The sequence below is a fragment of the Mustelus asterias genome, chromosome 30, assembly GCF_964213995.1.
Source record: "Mustelus asterias chromosome 30, sMusAst1.hap1.1, whole genome shotgun sequence".
NCBI lineage: Eukaryota > Metazoa > Chordata > Chondrichthyes > Carcharhiniformes > Triakidae > Mustelus > Mustelus asterias.
The window spans coordinates 12,056,080-12,075,587 of NC_135830.1; the positions used below are offsets into that span (position 1 = coordinate 12,056,080).

Here is a 19,508-nt window from a genome sequence, read left to right on the forward strand (position 1 = left end):
GAGAATCCGTACACGTGTTGTGTGTGTGGACACGGCTTCAGACAATCATCTGACCTGTGGAGACACAATCGCAGTCACACTGAGGAGAAACTGTGGAAATGTGGGGACTGTGGGAAGGGATTCATTTCCCCGTCCAAGCTGGAAATGCATTGGCGCAGTCACACTGGGGAGAGGCCATTCACCTGCCCCACATGTGGGAAGGGATTCACTCAGTCATCCTCTCTGTTCACACACCAGCGAGTTCACTCCAGCGAGAGACCATTCACCTGCTCCGAGTGTGGGAAGGGATTCACTATTTCAGCCCACCTGCTGAGTCACCAGCAAGTTCACACTGAGGAGAGACCTTTCAGGTGTCCAGACTGTGGGAAGTGCTATAAAAGTTCTGGGGAGCTGATGCGCCATCAACGTGTTCACACTGTGGGACTGGGTTTGTGCGATCATCTCAACTCTCTGTACACCAGCAAATTCACACTGGGGAGAGACCGTTCACCTGCTCTGAGTGTGGGAAGGGATGTACGACTACATCCCACCTGCTCAGACACCAGAGAGTTCACAAGTAACTACAGTGATTAAATTTTGCTGTTACTCACATTCAGGACTGAACCATCTTCATAATGTTCTGTTTATGCTGATAATAAACGCCAGCCACTTGTCGAGGCTAATATTCCGGTTAAAAAGTCAATTAAATCAGCTTTGTGTTACAAACACAGACTGTGTTGAATCTTTTTAATTTCTCTGAACATAATTCAGTTCTTATTGAATTTCTCTCCCTCCCCCCTGTCTCCTCCATCCTCACCTCTAACAACAAGTGTGAGGAGCTCATGGAGCTTCTTTGTCACTAAGATGGAGACAATCTGATCAGCTGCCTCTGCTGCTTCCCTCCCTTCCACTAGCTCACCGGCCAAACTGTCTGTAAATTTCATCCTTTCCCGAGCCCTGAACCCATCCCTTTCTCTAGTTTCTCTGTCATTTCCCCTCATGTCCTCTCAGGGCTCATCTCATCCATGAGACTCACCTCTTGCTCCATCGACCTTATTCGCACTAAATCATCCACTAAACTACTGATCTCCAACTTCCCTTTGGTCATTGACTTGGTGCCAGTACAGAGCGAGACTGCGGATAGTTGGGAACCTGTCTCGGGGGCAGGGAATTCATATGGTGTTCGTGGAAGTGGAAATGACTAGGGTTGGGAAGCATTTTCCGATCAGGGCCAGTGTGATCTCCTGGACTTGTTTCGATCGCCTCAGGGGGTCGGAGAGGAATTTCCCAGATTTTTTTTCCGCATATTGGCCCTGGGGTTTTCACTCTGGGTTTTCGCCTCTCCCTGGAGATCACATGGTCTGAAATGGCGGGGTGGGGGTGAGTTAATAGGTTGTGATGAACAAAGCATCGTAGCTGTGAGGGACAGCTCGGTGGATAGGATATTAGTATGTAGATAGGCTGGAAAATTGGGCGGGGATCCTGGATTCAGGATTCAATCCTGGACCGGGGAGCGGCGCGGGCTTGGAGGGCCGAAGGGCCTGTTCCTGTGCTGTATTGTTCTTTGTTCTTTGACTATATTAAGTTTTCACTCTTCAGGTACTGATTCTCTGTCCTTCTGCTTCTCAGAAAACAAACTCTTGACCCCACCATCCTTACAATCTATTCCCCCATCTCCAGCCTCCCTTTCCCCTCCAAACTCCCTGAACGTGCTGTCACCTCCAAAATCCCTGTCCATCCTTCCCAGAATGCCTTGTTTGAATCCCTCCACAACACTGAAACACGAGAGACAAACAGAATCTTACCTGGAGAGAAAGACAGACAATCAGAGAGCTGAGGTCTAGTACGGATATGATCATAAAACCAGGAGACAAGGATAGCAACACCGTCATTCTGGACAGACAACAATACTTGTTGGAAGCAGACAGACAATTAACGTGGATCATTACACCAAGCCCCCTAGACCCATATACCAGAGACAGGAAGGAGAATTGGAGACAGGCTGGAAGAACTCAGTCACATTAACCAAAAACAGATGGAACATCTGGGAGGATAACAGCCAAAACCAGGGAATTCCAGCTGCTCTCAAAAATACACAAACACCCAAACAACATGGACAGAACCAGGAGAAACACCTCCAGACAGACCCATCCACTTAGACTGTGGGAGCCTGGTAGTGGATAGATCAGAATACTTTCCAGATGGTATGAAGTTCAATACAGTGGATATCCAAAGAGACTTGGGGGGTTCAGATCACCCATCTTTAAAATGCCACAAACAGGTTGAGAAAATAATCAAGAAGGCTAATGGAAAGCTGGTCTTTATATTGAGAGAACTGGAGGACAGAAGTTATTCTGCAGCTATACAAAACACTGGTTGGACCCTATTTGGAGCACGTGAGCAGATCTGTGCGCCACACCTCAGGGAGGATATGTTGGTCTTGGAGGGAGTGCAGCGCAGGTTTGCAGGAATGATACCTGGGCTTCAGGGGTTTAATTATGAGGCGAGATTATACAAATTGGACCTGTTTTCTCGAGAATTTAGAAGGTTAAGGGGTGATCTGATCAAAGTCTTCAAGGTATAAACAGGAAAAGACAGGGTAGATGAAGATAAATTATTTCCACTGGTTGGAGATTCTCGAGCCAGGAGGCAGTCTAAAGATTAGGGCCATACTGTTCAGGAGGGATGTTGGGAAGCACTTCCACACAGAAAGGGTGGTAGAGGTTTGTAACTCTCTTCCATAAAAGGCCGTTGATGCTCGGTCAGTTGCTATCTTTAAATCTTGAGATAGATACATTGTTTGTTAAGCAAAGGTATTAAGGGATATGGGTGAAAGGCAAGTATATGGAGTTAGGCCACTGAACAGCCACGATCTCATTGAATGGCGGAATGAGCTCGAGGGGCTGAATGGCCGTCTTCTGTTCCCATGTTTGTTTGTAGGGAGTTTCGACCCACACCAAGGGAGAAATGGAAGAATTTATAAAAGCCTCGATCCCTCTGTTAAACTTAAAGCCACATCAGATGAAGATGAAGCCGATTTGTCAGACACTGCCTGATTAAACTAACACAAGGAAACAACAGGCAGCAGTTAGCAAAGGGTTCTTCAAACCAAAACAGAGAGAGACAGACACCCGACACTAACACACACCAACATACCAACACACACACACCGACACATAAACTGACATATACAAAGACACGCACACACACACACACACACACACACACAGTGCACCCATTTACTTATAGTTGAATCCATAATTTGATTGCCACATCTGGGACTGAGGAAAAACAACATTGAATTCAAGGAAATTGTATGACATGTAAACACATGAAACATGAATCTGGCTCTGAAACAGACAATATAAACTGTATCATAGAATCTACAGTGCAGAAAGAGGCCATTCGGCCCATCGAGCCTGCACCGACCACAATCCCACCCAGGCCCGATTCCTGTAACCCCACATATTTACCCTCCTAATTCCCCCGACATTAAAGGGAAATTCATCATGGCTAATCAAACCATCCCACACATCTTTGGAGTGTGGGAGGAAACTGGAGCACCCGGAGGAAACCCACACAGACAGGAGAGAATGTGCAAACTCCACACAGACAGTTACCCGAGGTTGGAATCAAACCCGGGTCCCTGGAGCTGAGAGGCAGCAGTGCTCACCACTGTGCCACCATGGCCGTACTGGCATCTTTTTCCAATTCTTCATCCTGGTTCCACCACCCCCGGAACTCCACACATAAACACAGCAAGATCCCAATTTCTCTGTGCATTCTCAGCAACAAAACCAAGATCCCAACCTCCACCCTGAATCCGAACCCAAGCTTACACCTCACCCTAACTAACACCTCACCCTAATACCTCACCCTAATCCGAACCCTGGATGTGCTTCCAAACAGTACATTGGATTTGTCGTTAGTTAAAAAGGAAATTTTGACAAACCCCATGTGTACACCTTTAGTGAATTACAATTTCTCCATCATCCCTGTCCCTACCTTTCTGAGTCTCTGTGAAGGGTATCGGTATATTTTACTTACTTTAATCTGTTAACAGGTAAATACCAGTTGTTGTTGCATCAGAAAACTCAGGAATGTCACATAAACACTTGGAAACTTCAGACCAAAGACATGTTCAGACTGGAAGTGTCACTTACAGTCAGGAACAGTTTTACACCAATCTCTGATTTGACGGCATGTTTTGAAAGCAATCACCATCGGATCTTCATAAAATGTCAAGAAATGTATTGAATATTATTAGAAACAGCTTGCTCTCTTATGAAGAGAGCTTCCACAGCAGCTCGCTGGGCAACAAACACAGGATAGGTCTGTTCTCTCTACTCAGGACATGTCTCTGTCACAAACCCTGAAACAAGACATTTCTAAACTGGGATGAGTAGGTTAGAGGGATTAGCAGGTTACATATGTGGGGTTATGGGAATAGGGCCGAGGTGGGATTGTTGTTGGTGCAGACTCGATGGACGAATAACCTCCTTCAGCACTGTAGGGATTCTATGAAATACATTGGGAGAATTGCTATTTTAATGGGTATTTTCACAAATGCTATAAAATGATTTTTCAACACAAATTAATATTTTCTTCAACAGATCATTAATAAATAAAAAGTATTTAATAAAACAACCACCCAGTGTGGGGTTCAGGATTCTAACCCAGGGTTTCTGAGCTCCAGGAACCACTAACTGAACCAACCGGGAATGGTCTCCACAAAACTTCCCCAACTCCCTCCCGGGAAAAAGCTGCAAACCCGGGAGCTGCAGCTTTTTACTGGGGGTGTTGGGGCCTCCAGCGGGTGTTTGTGAATCCTCCCCGCCCACCTCCCAGGGTTTCCTTCCTTCCCAGAGATCAGAGTCCTCATTGATTTGAGGCCAAAGTGTAACCTCTTATTTATTGTCCCCCTCCCCCATCCTCTGATGTGAACCATCCTCCAGTGGCTGAGCCAGGATGGGGCCGTTAACCTGGGCCTGTTCCCGGGAGGGAGGGAGGGAGAAGCCCCGCAGCTGCAAACCAGGGAGCTGACAATGATTCTGAAGGGTTTGCGGATCCACAAAGTGTTTCCAAATCCTCCCAGCCACCGCCTAACGCTGACTCCGCTTCTCCGGGACAAACAAGCGCCAAGGACAGCAATGACACTGCGCATGCTCCACGTCACAATGCCCGGGCATTGATTGACGTTAGCTCTGGACCAATAGGAAGAGGGGGCGGGGCTGGAGGACCGAACGGGAGCGGCTGGTCCTCCAACCAATCGGAGTGGATGAGGGGCGGGACCTGAAGCATGCGCAGTGCGGGTAATGGCGACGGACGGGCGGTTTTAACTCGGAAGCGAGATCAATACGAGGTAGAGGGCGGCGTGCGGGGAATTATAAATGTGGCGGGTGGGTGGAGAGACTTTGTAAACATGTTGTTCAAACTCAAACCCCGGAAATGAACTTCCCGGTCCCCCCCTTTGTACCCAATGGAGCGGCAGCTTGTAGTGTTAGACCCGGGCTGACTGCCGCCATTGAGGCTGCATGTGGGAGGCCGGCAGGGATTGTGATCGGAGAGTGAAGCCCTGACGTCACAATGGAATGGGTGAGAGTGTGACGTCACAATGGAATGGGTGAGAGTGTGACGTCACAATGGAATGGGTGAGGGTTCCAGATGAGCTGAGACTGGGCTGGAGTCGGGCGATGGCACTGACATGTGGCCCGGTGGCACAGTGGTTAGTGCAGCTGCCTAACAGCGCCAGGGACCCGGGTTCAATTCCAGCCTCGGGTCGCTGTCTGTGCAGAGTTTCTACATTCTCCCCGTGTCTGTGTGGGTTTCCTCCGGGTGTTCCGGTTTCCTTCCACAGTCCAAAGGGCCCTGGCAGATATATTTAAAATGTTGGTATCCACGGGTGAGGTGCCGGATGATTGGAGGATAGCTCATGTTGTTCCGTTGTTTAAAAAGGCTCAAAAAGTAATGCGGGAAATTATAGGCCGGTAACTTTGATGTCAGTAGCAGATAAATTATTGGAAGGAGTACTAAGAGATAGGATCTACAAATAGTTGGATAGACAGTGACCTATTAGGGAGAGTCCAGCTTTGTGCGTGGTCGATCATGTTTTACCAATCTATTCGAGTTTTTCGAGGAGGTTACCAGGAAAGTGGATGAAGAGAAGGCAGTGGATGTTGTCTACATGGACTTCAGTAACGCCTTTGACAAGGTCCCACATGGGAGGTTAGTTTGGATGGTTCAGTCGCTGGGTATACATGGAGAGGTAGTAAATTGGATGAGACATTGGCTCAATGGACGAAGCCAGAGAGTGGTAGTGGAGGATTGCTTCTCTGATTGGAGGCCTGTGATGAGTGGTGTGCCACATGGATCAATGCTGGATCCATTGTTGTTTGTCATCTATGTCAATGATCTGGATGATTAATGTGGTAAATTGGATCAGCAAATTTGTTGTTGATACAAAGATTGGAGGTGTAGTGTTTAGTGAGGAAGGTTTTCAAAGCTTGCAGAGGGATTTGGACCAGCTAGAAAAATGGGCTGAAAAATGGCAGATGGAGTTTAATGCAGACAAGTGTGAGGTATTGCACTTTGGAAGGACAAACCAAAGTAGAACGTACAGGGTGAATGGTAGGACACTGAAGAGTGCAGTAGAACAGAGGGATCTGGGAATACAGATATATAATTCCCTAAAAGTGGCGTCACAGGTAGATAGGGTTGTAAAGAATTCTTTTGGTACATTGGCCTTTATAAATTAAAGTATTGAGTAGAAGAGATGGAATGTTATGATGAGGTTGTATAAGACATTGGTGAGGCTGAATTTAGAGTATTGTGTGCAGTTTTGGTCACCAATTACAGGAAGGATATTAATAAGGTTGAAAGAGTGCAGAGAAGGTTTACAAGGATGTTGCCGGGACTTGAGAAACTGAGTTACAGAGAAAGGTTGAATAGGTTAGGACTTTATTCCCTGGAGCGTAGAAGAATGAGGGGAGATTTGATAGAGGTGTATAAAATTATGATGGGTATAGATAGAGTGAATGCAAGCAGGCTTTTTCCACTGAGGCTAGGGGAGAAAAAAACTAGAGGACATGGGTTGAGGGTGAAGGGGGAAAAGTTTAAAGGGAATATTAGGGGGACTTCTTCACGCAGAGAGTGGTGGGAATGTGGAATGAGCTGCCAGATGAAGTGGTGAATGCGGGCTCACTTTTAACATTTAAGAAAAACTTGGACAGGTACATGGATGAGAGGGGTGTGGAGGGATATGGTCCAGGTGCGGGTCAGTGGGACGAGGCAGAAAAATGGTTCGGCACAGCCAAGAAGGGCCAAAAGGCCTGTTTCTGTGCTGTAATGTTCTATGGTTCTATGTGCCGGTTAGACGGATTGGCCATGATAAATTGCCACTTGCTATCAGGGGGTTAACAGGGAAATATGTGGATAGGGCCTGGATGGGATTGTTGTCGGTGCAGGCTTGATGGGCTGAATGGCCTCCTTCTACACTGTATTTTATTATTCATTATTATTAATTAATTACTATTAATGCTTCTATGAATGAAGGTGGTCTTGATGATGATGTGGACGTTTGGCTGGAAGCTCATCTTGGGATGAACTATTTCACCCTGGTTGTGAACAGCCTGGTTCAGCCTCAGACAGTTGCCAGGAGGAGAGATAAAGTTGTTGGTGAGGGAGTGGAGTTTGTAGTGGGGACTGAACACAATGGGTTCAGTCTTCCCAGTATTTATATGAAATAAATTTCTGTTCTTTCAGTACTGGATGTCAGACAAGTCAGGATGGTGTGTGAGTTGGAGAGGAACTTGGAGCTGATGGTGTTCACAGGGTTTGGAAATTTTGTCAAAGTTCTTGTTGAGTTGCAGATGTATAAAATCTCTCTCCTCACCTCCGGCCTCTCCTACTTCTCTCTGTTTCCACTCAGAGTGTGGAGATGCCGGCGTTGGACTGGGGTAAGCACAGTAAGTAATCTCACAACACCAGGTTAAAATCCAACAGGTTAATTTGTTAGCATAAGCCACTAGCTTTCGGAGCGCTGCCCCTTCATCAGGGGAGTGGGAGTTCTGTTCACAAACAGGGCATATAAAGACACAAACTCAATTTACAAGATAATGGTTGCAATGCGAGTCTTTACAGGTAATCAAGTCTTAAAGGTACAGACAATGTGAGTGGAGAGAGGGTTAAGCACAGGTTAAAGAGATGTGTATTGTCTCCAGCCAGGACAGTTAGTGAGATTTTGCAAGCCTAGGCAAGTTGTGGGGGTTACAGGTAGTGTGTCATGAACTCAAGATCCCGGTTGAGGCCGTCCTCATGTGTGATTGACAGATCCATGCTCACTGCTTCTGCCCTGGATGCAGAGAGCTGAAAATTTCCATGCAGGCTGCCAGACAGATAAATGTCTACATTACTGGAGTAGAAACGTGTGGAATATACAGACTGGATTCACTTCCTTTCCCTTCAGTTGCTGCAAGTCCCCAATTTCCCCCAGAATGAGAAAAGAAATGGAAAGGGGGAAACATTGATTTCCTCCCAGGTGTGGCCCAGAGGAGGAAGTTTCACTCTGAAGCTCATTGGTCAACTTCCACATTGTGATGTCACAATGGAGCCCTGCCTGAATCAGCCAATAGGAATCTCTCTGCTCCGCGGTGACGTCTCCGGGTTCCAATCGCAGGCCCGGGTGCGCGGACCCAGGAGCCCCGCCCCCACCCATTGTTCCCCTCCCCCTACACCACATCGAGCCAAGGTTTCCAGGCAACCGGCTGACGGCTCTGGACAGAGCGAGAAGCCGCTTGGTGAGCTCCCCCTCCCCCCGGACCAGGACTGCGTATGTGCGGGGGAGAGGGGAAGCTGCACATGTGCTGGGGAGAGCCCACCCTCTGATCTTCATACTGAGGTGTTGACCAATATCTTTAACTTCTTAACCAACTATCTACCACTGTTTGTTGATTGGCCAGACCTCCTGTTCACAGATTCGGGTATCTCAGCCGCTGAACACCAGCGGTGCTGGAATAAGATCAATTCTAACTCATTCTGAGTAAATATTCTCACCAGGTCCTCTGTTGGGGCCCTGCTAAGCAGCTTTAATGGTCCGTGATTGCAGAAACTGAGCAGTCACAGGAATGTGGTCAAGATAGTCCAGTCCCATAATGCCTCACATTCAACCTGCAGTCCTTCAATTATAACAGAATATGTGGCTGTATGTAGCTGCCTCAGACATGGTCAACCCCAACACTGCCTTCTTGAACTGCTGCAATGCCTGAGGTGTAAGTACACCATAAGAAGTCTCACAACACCAGGTTAAAGTCCAACAGGTTTATTTGGTAGCAAACGCCACTAGCTTTCGGAGCGCTGTTCCTTCGTCAGGTGAGTGGGAGTTCTGATCATAAAAAATCCTGTTTTGTGAACAAAACTCCCACTCACCTGACGAAGGAGCAGCGCTCCGAAAGCAAGTGGCGTTTGCTACCAAATAAACCTGTTGGACTTTAACTTGATGTTGTGAGACTTCTTACTGTGTTTACCCCAGTCGAACGCCAGCATCTCCACATCGTGTAAGTACATCCACAGTGATATTAGGGAAAGATTTCCAGCTACACATTCCAGACTTTCACTGGACTGAAGGTGGATTCCAGATTGATATATTCCATTCAACCACTCCCAAGGTGAGTTATTCCAATTCCTTTATTGTCCAGGACAATATATTCACAATAGCTTTAAAACAGAATTTAAACATTCCCATTTGATTTCAGGTATTAACATATTCTGTTAGTTTGTTCTTTATTGTCGATGGGGCAATTTGGATGGGGCACTTTTTGTGCAGTGTGTGCAGGAGGGTTTCCTGACACAATATGTGGATAGGCCGACAAGGGGTGAGGCCACATTGGATTTGGTACTGGGAAATGAACCGGGCCAAGTGTTAGATTTGGTTGTGGGAGAGAACTTTGGAGATAGTGACCACAATTCGGTGTCTTTTGTTATTGCAATGGAGAGGGATAGGGCCGGACGGCAGGGCAAGGCTTACAATTGGGGGAGAGGTAATTATGATGCGATTAGGCAAGAATTAGGGGGCATAAGATGGGAACAGAAACTGTCAGGGAAAGGCACTGATGAAAAGTGGAACTTTTTCAAGGAACAAATACTGGGTGTCCTTGATAGGTATGTCCCTGTCAGGCAGGGAGGAAATGGCCGAGTGAGGGAACCGTCGTTCACAAAAGAGGTGGAATGTCTTGTGAAAAGGAAGAGGGAAGCTTATGTAGGGATGAGGAAACAAGGTTCAGATGGCTCGACTGAGGGTTACAAGTTAGCAAGGAATGAGCTGAAAAAGGGGCTGAGGAGAGCTAGGAGGGGACATGAGAAGTCCTTGGCGGGTCGGATCAAGGAAAACCCCAAGGCTTTTTACTCTTATGTGAGGAATAAAAGAATGACCAGGGTGAGGTTAGGGCCGGTCAAGGACAGTGGTGGGAACTTGTGTATGGAATCAGTAGAGATAGGCGAGGTGATGAATGAATACTTTTCTTCAGTGTTCACCAAGGAGAGGGGCCATGTTTTTCAGGAAGAGAAGGTGTTACAGGCTAATAGGCTGGAGGAAATAGATGTTCGGAGGGAGGATGTATTGGCAGTTTTGAATAAACTGAAGGTCGATAAGTCCCCTGGGCCTGATGAAATGTATCCTAGGATTCTTTGGGAGGCGAGGGATGAGATTGCAGAGCCTTTGGCTTTGATCTTTGGGTCCTCGCTGTCCACGGGGATGGTGCCAGAGGACTGGAGAGTGGCAAATGTTGTTCCTCTGTTTAAGAAAGGGAATAGAAATGACCCTGGTAATTATAGACCGGTTAGTCTGACTTCGGTGGTTGGTAAATTGATGGAAAGATGCGGATTAATCCGGGATAGTCAGCACGGATTTGTGAAGGGCAAATCGTGCCTCACAAATTTGATAGAATTTTTTGAGGAGGTAACTAAGTGTGTTGATGAAGGTAGGGCGGTTGATGTCATATACATGGATTTTAGTAAGGCGTTTGATAAGGTCCCCCATGGTCGGCTTATGATGAAAGTAAGGAGGTGTGGGATAGAGGGAAAGTTGGCCGATTGGATAGGTAACTGGCTGTCTGATCGAAGACAGAGGGTGGTGGTGGATGGAAAATTTTCGGACTGGAGGCAGGTTGCTAGCGGAGTGCCGCAGGGATCGGTGCTTGGTCCTCTGCTCTTTGTGATTTTTATTAATGACTTGGAGGAGGGGGCTGAAGGGTGGATCAGTAAATTTGCTGATGACACCAAGATTGGTGGAGTAGTGGATGAGGTGGAGGGGTGTTGTAGGCTGCAAAGAGACATAGATAGGATGCAAAGCTGGGCTGAAAAATGGCAAATGGAGTTCAACCCTGATAAATGTGAGGTGATTCATTTTGGTAGGACTAATTTAAATGTGGCTTGCAGGGTCAAAGGTAGGGTTCTGAAGACTGTGGAGGAACAGAGAGATCTTGGGGTCCATATCCACAGATCTCTAAAGGTTGCCACTCAAGTGGATAGAGCTGTGAAGAAGGCATATAGTGTGTTAGCTTTTATTAACAGGGGGTTGGAGTTTAAGAGCCGTGGGGTTATGCTGCAACTGTACAGGACCTTGGTGAGACCGCATTTGGAATATTGCGTGCAGTTCTGGTCACCTCACTATAAGAAGGATGTGGAAGCGCTGGAAAGAGTGCAGAGGAGATTTACCAGGATGCTGCCTGGTTTGGAGTGTCGGTCTTATGAGGAAAGGTTGAGGGAGCTGGGGCTGTTCTCTCTGGAGCGGAGGAGATTGAGGGGAGACTTAATAGAGGTTTATAAAATGATGAAGGGGATAGATCGAGTGAACGTTCAAAGACTATTTCCTCGGGTGGATGGAGCTATTACGAGGGGGCATAACTATAGGGTTCATGGTGGGAGATATAGGAAGGATATCAGAGGTAGGTGTTTTACGCAGAGAGTGGTTGGGGTGTGGAATGGACTGCCTGCAGTGATAGTGGAGTCAGACACTTTAGGAACATTTAAGCGGTTATTGGATAGGCACATGGAGCACACCAGGATGATAGGGAGTGGGATAGCTTGATCTTGGTTTCAGATGAAGGTCGGCACAACATCGTGGGCCGAAGGGCCTGTTCTGTGCTGTACTGTTCTATGTTCTATGTTCTATGTTCTATGTCAGGCTGGGGTTGGTCCTCTTGGAGCAAAGGAGGTTGAGGGGAGATTTGATAGAGGTGGACAAGATTCTGACAGGTTTAGATAAGGTGGACAAAGAAAAGCTGTTCCCATTAGCTGATGAGACAAGGATGAGGGGGACACAGGTTTAAGGTTTGGGTCAGAGATGCAGGGGCGGATGTGAGGAAGAATATTTTGATGCAGTGAATGGTAATGACGTGGAACTCGCTGCCTACGAGGGTGGAGGAAGTGGAGACAATAAACAATTACAAAGGAAATTGGATGAGCATTTGGGAAGTTTCAAACAGAAATAGTAACTCTTAACTTCCTCACACCCTGTCACTCTGTGATCCGTGTGAAATTTGAAACCAGGTATTCGCAACAAGACTCAAAGAGCATCAGCCCACTGGAGGCAAAGTCATGAGACCGGTCAGTCCAGCAGAAAGAAACCCTCCGACCCTCCCCATTGACCAACTGTGAGAATGAACAAAATGTCCTGATGTAATTGAGAGCAGAAACAATAACAGCAGAATCCAACCCCTGTGAACTTGTTGGTGCCTCAGCAGCTGTGATGAAATTCTGAACCCTTTTTATACACTCAGCAGGTGAACGGTTTCTCCCCAGTGTAACCTCACTGATGTCTCAACAGGTGGGATCACTGAGTGAATTCCTTCCCACACTGAGAGCAGGTGAATGGCCTCTCCCCAGTGTGAACTCGCTGGTGTCTCAGCAGGCATGATGACTGAGTGAATCTCTTCCCACACTGAGAGCAGGTGAATGGCCTCTCCCCAGTGTGAACTCGCTGGTGTCTCTGCAAGGCGGATGACACAGTGAATCCCTTTCCACACTGAGAGCAGGTGAATGGCCTCTCCCCAGTGTGAACTCGCTGGTGTGTCTGCAGGTCAGATGACCGAGTGAATCCCTTCCCACACTGAGAGCAGATGAATGGCCTCTCCCCAGTGTGAATTCGCTGGTGTGTCCATAGATTGGATAACTGGTTGAATCCCTTCCCACACTGAGGGCAGGTGAACGGCCTCTCCCCAGTGTGAATTCGCTGGTGTCTCTGCAAAGTGGATGACACAGTGAATCCCTTTCCACACTGAGAGCAGGTGAACGGTCTCTCGCCAGTGTGAATTCGCTTGTGTGACTGCAGGTGGGGGAACCGAATGAATCCCTCCCCACATTGAGAGCAAATGAATGGCCTCTCCCCAGTGTGGTGCGCCGATGAGCATCCAGCCGACATGGGGCTCTGTATCTCTTCCCACAGTCCCCACATTTCCATGGTTTCTCCATGGTGCAGGTGTCCTTGCCTCTGCCTTGGGTGGACAATCAGCTGAAGCCTCATCCACACACACAACACGTGTACAGTGTCTCACCGCTGTGAATGGTGTGATATTTATTCAGGCTGTGTAACTGGTTAAAGCTCTTCAGTCAGTGCACTGGAACACTCTCACTTGAATGTGGAAGTGTGTTGGTGCTTTTTCAGTCAGATTGATGTTTGAAATCTTTTCAAATCTTCCAGATTCAATGGCCGATGATATTCAGGTCCCAAGGAATATGTCTCTGTCAGATCTAGACGTGACGTTCGAGATTTTAGCCTGTGATTCCTCTTTCAATATCCTGTAAAACAAGTTGACACAAGTCATCAGTGTCAGTACAGGATCGAAATTCAGAACAGACAATTCCAGTTTCTATGAAACATTCTTTCTCTCTCAATCCCCAAAAGCTGTAAATCTCCATCCCACACACTCTCCCTCCATTCTCACTCTGCTGTATCTAATATTCACCCTCCCAATTCTCCTGAAGGTGCTGATTGAGGCTGATTGACAGATCCATGCTCACTGCTTCCTGTCCTGGACACCGAGAGCTGAAAATCTCCATGCAGGCTGCCAGACAGATATATGCCCATATGACTGGACTGAAAATGTGAGGAATATACACACTGAATTCACTTCATTCCCTTCAGTTGCTGCAAGTCCCCAATTTCCCCCAGAATGAGAAAAGAAATGGAAAGGGGGAAACATTGATTTCCTCCCAGATGTTGCCCAGAGGAGGGAGTTTCACTCTGAAGCTCATTGGACAACTTCTGCATTGTGACGTCACGATAGAGCCCTGCCTGAATCAGCCAGTAGGAATCTCGCTGCTCTCCGGTGACGTCACTGCGGTTCCAATGCGCAGGCCCGGCCGTTCCTACCCATTTTTCCCCTCCCCCTCCTCCAGCCAAGGTTTCCAGGCAACCGGCTGACAGCTCCGGCCAGAGCGAGAAGCCGCTCGGTGATCTCCTCCCGCCGGCCCGGACTGCGCATGTTCAAGGGAGAGGGAAGCTGCGCATGTGCGGGGGAGGTGCCCACCCGCTGAGACATACTGAGATTTTGACCAATGGGAAGAGTTGGAAGACCGCAAGGAGTCTGGTCCTCCAGCCAATCAGAGCTCCCCATTGTCTGAATGCGGAAGTTGGTTGGCCAATGAGCTTCAGACCAAACCTCCTCCTCTCAGCAACACCTGTGAGCAAATCCAAAGGTGTTCTGTCAGTATATTAAGAGCAGGAGGTATCGCTTCTCGGCCTTTTGGCTAAGATCCAGTGTTGCTGTGCTTGGTTGAAGTCATTTGGTTACATTTTAGCTTCAATTGAAGCAGTTTTTAAAAGCGGCATCTCGGAATGCACAATGAATAGTCAGATCCTCGGAGGTACAGAGGATCAGCGGGACCTTGGTGCGTATGATCATAGATCTCTGAAGACAGTAGGACAGCGACATAAGGTGGTTCAGAAGGCACGTGGCATACTTGCCTTTATTAACCGAGGCATTGACTATAAGGGCAGGGAGGTTATGATGGAGCTGTATAAAACACTGGTGAGGCCACAGCTGGAGTACTGTGTGCAGTTCTGGTTGCCACACTATAGGAAGGATGTAATTGCACTGTAGAAGGTGCAGAGGAAATTCCCCAGGGTGTTGCCTGGGCTGGAGTGTTTCAGCTATCAAGAGAAACTGGATAGGCTGGCGTTGTTTTTCTTGGAGCAGAGAAGGGTGAGAGGGACCTTATTGAGGTGTATAAAATTCTGAGGGGCACAGATGGAGGGGGACAGGAAGGAACTTTTCTCTTTAGTAGAGGGGGCAATAACCAAAGGCATGGATTTAAGTTCAGGGGCAGGAGGTTTCTTGAAGATGTGAGGAAAATCCTTTTCACTCAGACGGTGGTGGGAATCTGGAACTCACTGCCTGAAACATTTAAGAAGTATTTAGATGAGCTCTTGAAATGCCATAGCATACAAGGTTACGCACCAAGAGTGGAAAATGGGATTAGAATAGAAAGGTGTTTGATGGTCGGCGCAAACACGATAGGCTGAAGAGCCTCTTTCCATGCTGTCAAACTCTATGACCACCCTCACAGGCAGCAAGTTCAAGACTATCATCAATCACAACCCCCTGTATCTTCACTAACTGAAACAATCCATTTAAAACATTCTTAGTCGAGGAAAGTAGCCATATTTCTGTTATTCTCCTGCATGGAGATTTCCAACTCTCTGTGTCCAGGACAGGAAGCCGTGAGCATGGATCTGTCAATCAGCCTCAATCAGCACCTTCAGGAGAATTGGGAGGGTGAATATTAGATACAGCAGAGTGAGAATGGAGGGAGAGTGTGTGGGATGGAGATTTACAGTTTTGGGGAATGAGAGAGGAAAGAATGTTCTATAGAAACTAGAATTGTCTGTTCTGAATTTCTATGCTGTACTGACAATGGTGAATTTTTCAAACTCGTTTTACAGGATATCAGAAGGTGAGGATTTACAGACAAAAACTCAAAACAAACATCACGTCAGCATTCAATTTATCGGGACCTGAATATCACTGACCTTTGATTCTAGAAGGTGAAATGTTTCTCTGTTCTGTCTGCTTCAGAAGATTCTCAACATCAGTGTGACTGGAAAAGCACCGAGACTCACACACCCGAGTGAGAGTGTTCCAGTGCACTGAGTGTGGAAAGAGCTTTAACCAGTTACACAGCCTGAAAATACATCGCAGCATTCACAGCGGGGAGAGACTGTACCCGTGTTCTGTGTGAGATTTAACTGATTGTTTAACCTGGAGAGTCACAAGGACACCCGAACCATGGAGAAACCGTGGAAATGTGGGGACTGTGGGAAGGGATACAATGCCCCATCAGAGCTGGAAACTCATCGACGCAGTCACACTGGAGAGAGACCGTTCAGCTGCTCTGATTGTGGGAAGGGATTCACTCAGTCATCCCACCTGCAGAGACACCAGCGTGTTCACACTGGGGAGAGGCCATTCACCTGCTCTCAGTGTGGGAAGGGATTCACTCGGTCCTCCCACCTGCTGAGTCACAAAGTCACTCACACCAATGAGAGACCCTTTAAATGTACTGACTGTGGGAGTGGATTTAAAAGTTCTCGAGAACTGAAGTCTCACCAGCGCATTCACACTGAGGAGAGACCGTTCAGCTGCTCTCACTGCACAAAGATGTTTAGAACGACATTCCACCTGCGGAAACACCAGCGAGTTCACACTGGGGAGAGGCCGTTCACCTGCTCTGTGTGTGGGAACGGGTTCACTCAGTTATCCATCCTGCTGAGACACAATCTCATTCACACCAATGAGAGACCCTTTAAATGTTCTGACTGTGGGAGCGGATTCAAAAGCTCAGTGGATCTGGTGTCCCACCAGCGCATTCACACTGAGGAGCGACCGTTCAGCTGCTCTCACTGCACAATGAGATTTAAATGGTCATCTGCACTGCGGATACACCAGCGAGTTCACACTGGGGAGCGGCCGTTCGCCTGCTCTGTGTGTGGGAAGGGATTGACTCGGTTATCCAACCTGCAGAAACACCAACAGATTCACAAATGATTACCGAGTTGGTTTCTGCTGTTAATCACATCCAGGACTGAACCACGTTCATTCTGACAGTTGGTGAAGTGGAAGGTTGAAGGGTTCTCTTTCTGTTGGACTGGCTGGTTTCACCCCTCTGCTTCCAATGAGCTGATGCTCTTTGAGCCTGGGAGAGCACATTTCCAATGAAATAAGAACACAGAAAATTACATCACAAGAAGAGGCCCTCCAAGCCTGCACTGATCATGCTGCCTGACTTAACTAAAACCCCCTACCCTTCCAGGGACCATATTCCCCTATTCCCATCCTATTCATGTATTTGTCTAGATGCCCCTTAAAAGTCACTACTGTATCCGCTTCCACTACCACCCCCGGCAGCGAGTTCCAGGCACCCACCACCCTCTGTGTACAAAATCTGCCTTATACATCTCCTTTAAACCTTGCCCCTCGCTCCTTAAAGCTGTGACTCTTCCACCCTGGGAAAAAGCGTTTGACTATCCATTCTGTCCATGCCCCTCATAATATTGTAGACTTCTATCAGGTCGCTCCTCAACCTCTGTTGTTCCAGTGAGAACAAACCAAGTTTCTCCAACCTCTCCTCATAGCTAAACAAACAAATAAACAAAATGATCCACAAAATCTGACGAAAGACATTTATTTTATCCTGGATAGTAAATAGTGTTTTTCCTCCACTGCAAGTAGATCTAAAATAAATACAGAAAGAACTGGAAAAACACAGGTCTGGCAGGCATCTGTGGGGAGGGAAACTGAGTTAATGTTTCACGTCCAATGTAACTCTACTTCAGAACTAGAGGGAGAAATGTGATGGGTTTGATACTGGTGAGAAAGGGGGAGGGTCAGGTCGAACAAAAGGGAAAGTCAGGGATTGGTTAGAGGGCGACGAGATTAAATGTCAAAAATGTCCTGGAACAAAAGGCAAAGGGAGAGGTAATGGTTGTAGTGAAGAAAGAAAGCAGTTTTGTCACTAGATTAATTGTATCCTCAATTACTTGCCCCATTTTCTGTCATTATCAGGAATACAATAGAATAATTTCACACCATCCCTTTATCTGATTCTATACAATCCCTGTACAAATGTTGAGGCTAATCAGAGCTGGAAGGTCTCTCTCGCCGGTACATTTATCTTCACTGCACATTCTTTACATACACAGCAATTAAGCTTTTACATTTGACTGCAAATAAAACTCAATCTTTCATTCTAACTACTGATTCATTATTGATTCATTAACTTTAACTCAATTATGGCTCACTACTTATTCAACCATCTGTTACTGACTGGTAGCTAATTGTTAGAGTAATCTTTAATTAATATATTTGGTTAATACAAGATACAATGGTTCAAAAATATACTTTGTGAAAGACACAAAGCTTTCTTACTAATCTTGATCAGGTTGAACCATCAGCCTCATTATTGAGCCAGACTTTTGCAGAATATAATGTCCTCTAACTTATCAAAATGATTGAAGAATTCCTTAATTGCTTGCTCAGCAGTGTCTAGAGGCTTTTAGCTTTATGATATAAAGATCTCATCACATGTTAGAGTTTAACATGGCTTCCTTCACCTAGTTATATTTAACTGTTAATACAGATGAAAGTGATCATTTTCATTTCTGAGGCACTCCTACAGTTTCCCACATCACAACAGTGACCACACTTCAAAATAACTTGACCGTAAAACACTTTCCAAGATCTTGTGGTCGTGCAAGAAGCTGCAGAAATGCAATTTCCTTGTTAGGAATAGTCCCCAACTTGGATACATCACACTCAGTCCGCTCATGGAGATCATTAATAAAGACTGAGTCTCAATTTTGAGTGACAACTGTCACTCCATTTCCAAATCCCCTGTGAAAATCCAAACACAATATGTTGTGAAATTATTTGTTTCAAAACAGAACGAGTTGTTGTGATTTGGAATTCACTGTCTGAAAATGGTGCAGGAAGCAAATTAAACTGGATCTTTCAAAAGGGAATTGGACAGATTCGAAATGAAATATGGGATTAATGGAAGAGCTTGTTCAAAGGGATATCATGGGTACAATGGCTGGAATGGCCTCCTTCTCTGTTCTCAGATTCATTTGCATCTGATGAAAGTGGTAAATATCTGGAACCCACTTCCGGCAAAGGGGAGAAGCAGAGATGATGGAATCTTTCCAAAAGGAAATTGGATGGGCAATTGAGGGAAATAAACCGACAGGGGTACGGGGATTGACGGGGCAATGGTTTGATTCACAGGGAACGAGCATGGACTTAATGGAGCAGATGGCCGCATTCGTGACCCTAATTCCTGACTGATCTAAAGAGAGTATAACCTGATGCGTAACCATAAAGCAAATGAAGACAGCAGCAAAGGCTGATGGTTAGAAGAGCTAACTCTGTATCAGGCTGAGTACTGTGGGAGGATCAGGCTGAAGGAGTTCTGCACTGAGGAATGGACAAAGGAGCTCATTGATTGGGGGCAGTCGCTCTGCCTCAAACAGACATTGAGTG

The 19,508-nt window shown here is 46.7% G+C and overlaps 3 protein-coding genes across 3 annotated transcripts in view; 2 read left to right on the forward strand and 1 right to left on the reverse strand.

Annotated features, from left to right (window-relative positions):
- LOC144481043 (uncharacterized) overlaps positions 1-19,508 on the reverse strand; it is a 420,433-nt gene that overhangs the window by 344,761 nt on the left and 56,164 nt on the right. The window lies entirely within an intron of this gene.
- Positions 1-19,508, forward strand: part of LOC144480679 (uncharacterized) — an 85,709-nt gene that overhangs the window by 4,286 nt on the left and 61,915 nt on the right. The gene's annotated exons all lie outside the window — the stretch shown is intronic.
- On the forward strand, positions 5,273-18,221 carry LOC144481038 (uncharacterized). The gene is made up of 2 exons (XM_078200683.1): positions 5,273-5,341; positions 15,917-18,221. The coding sequence occupies exon 2, from the start codon at positions 16,260-16,262 to the stop codon at positions 17,016-17,018; it is 759 nt and encodes a 252-aa protein (XP_078056809.1). The 5' UTR covers positions 5,273-5,341; positions 15,917-16,259; the 3' UTR covers positions 17,019-18,221.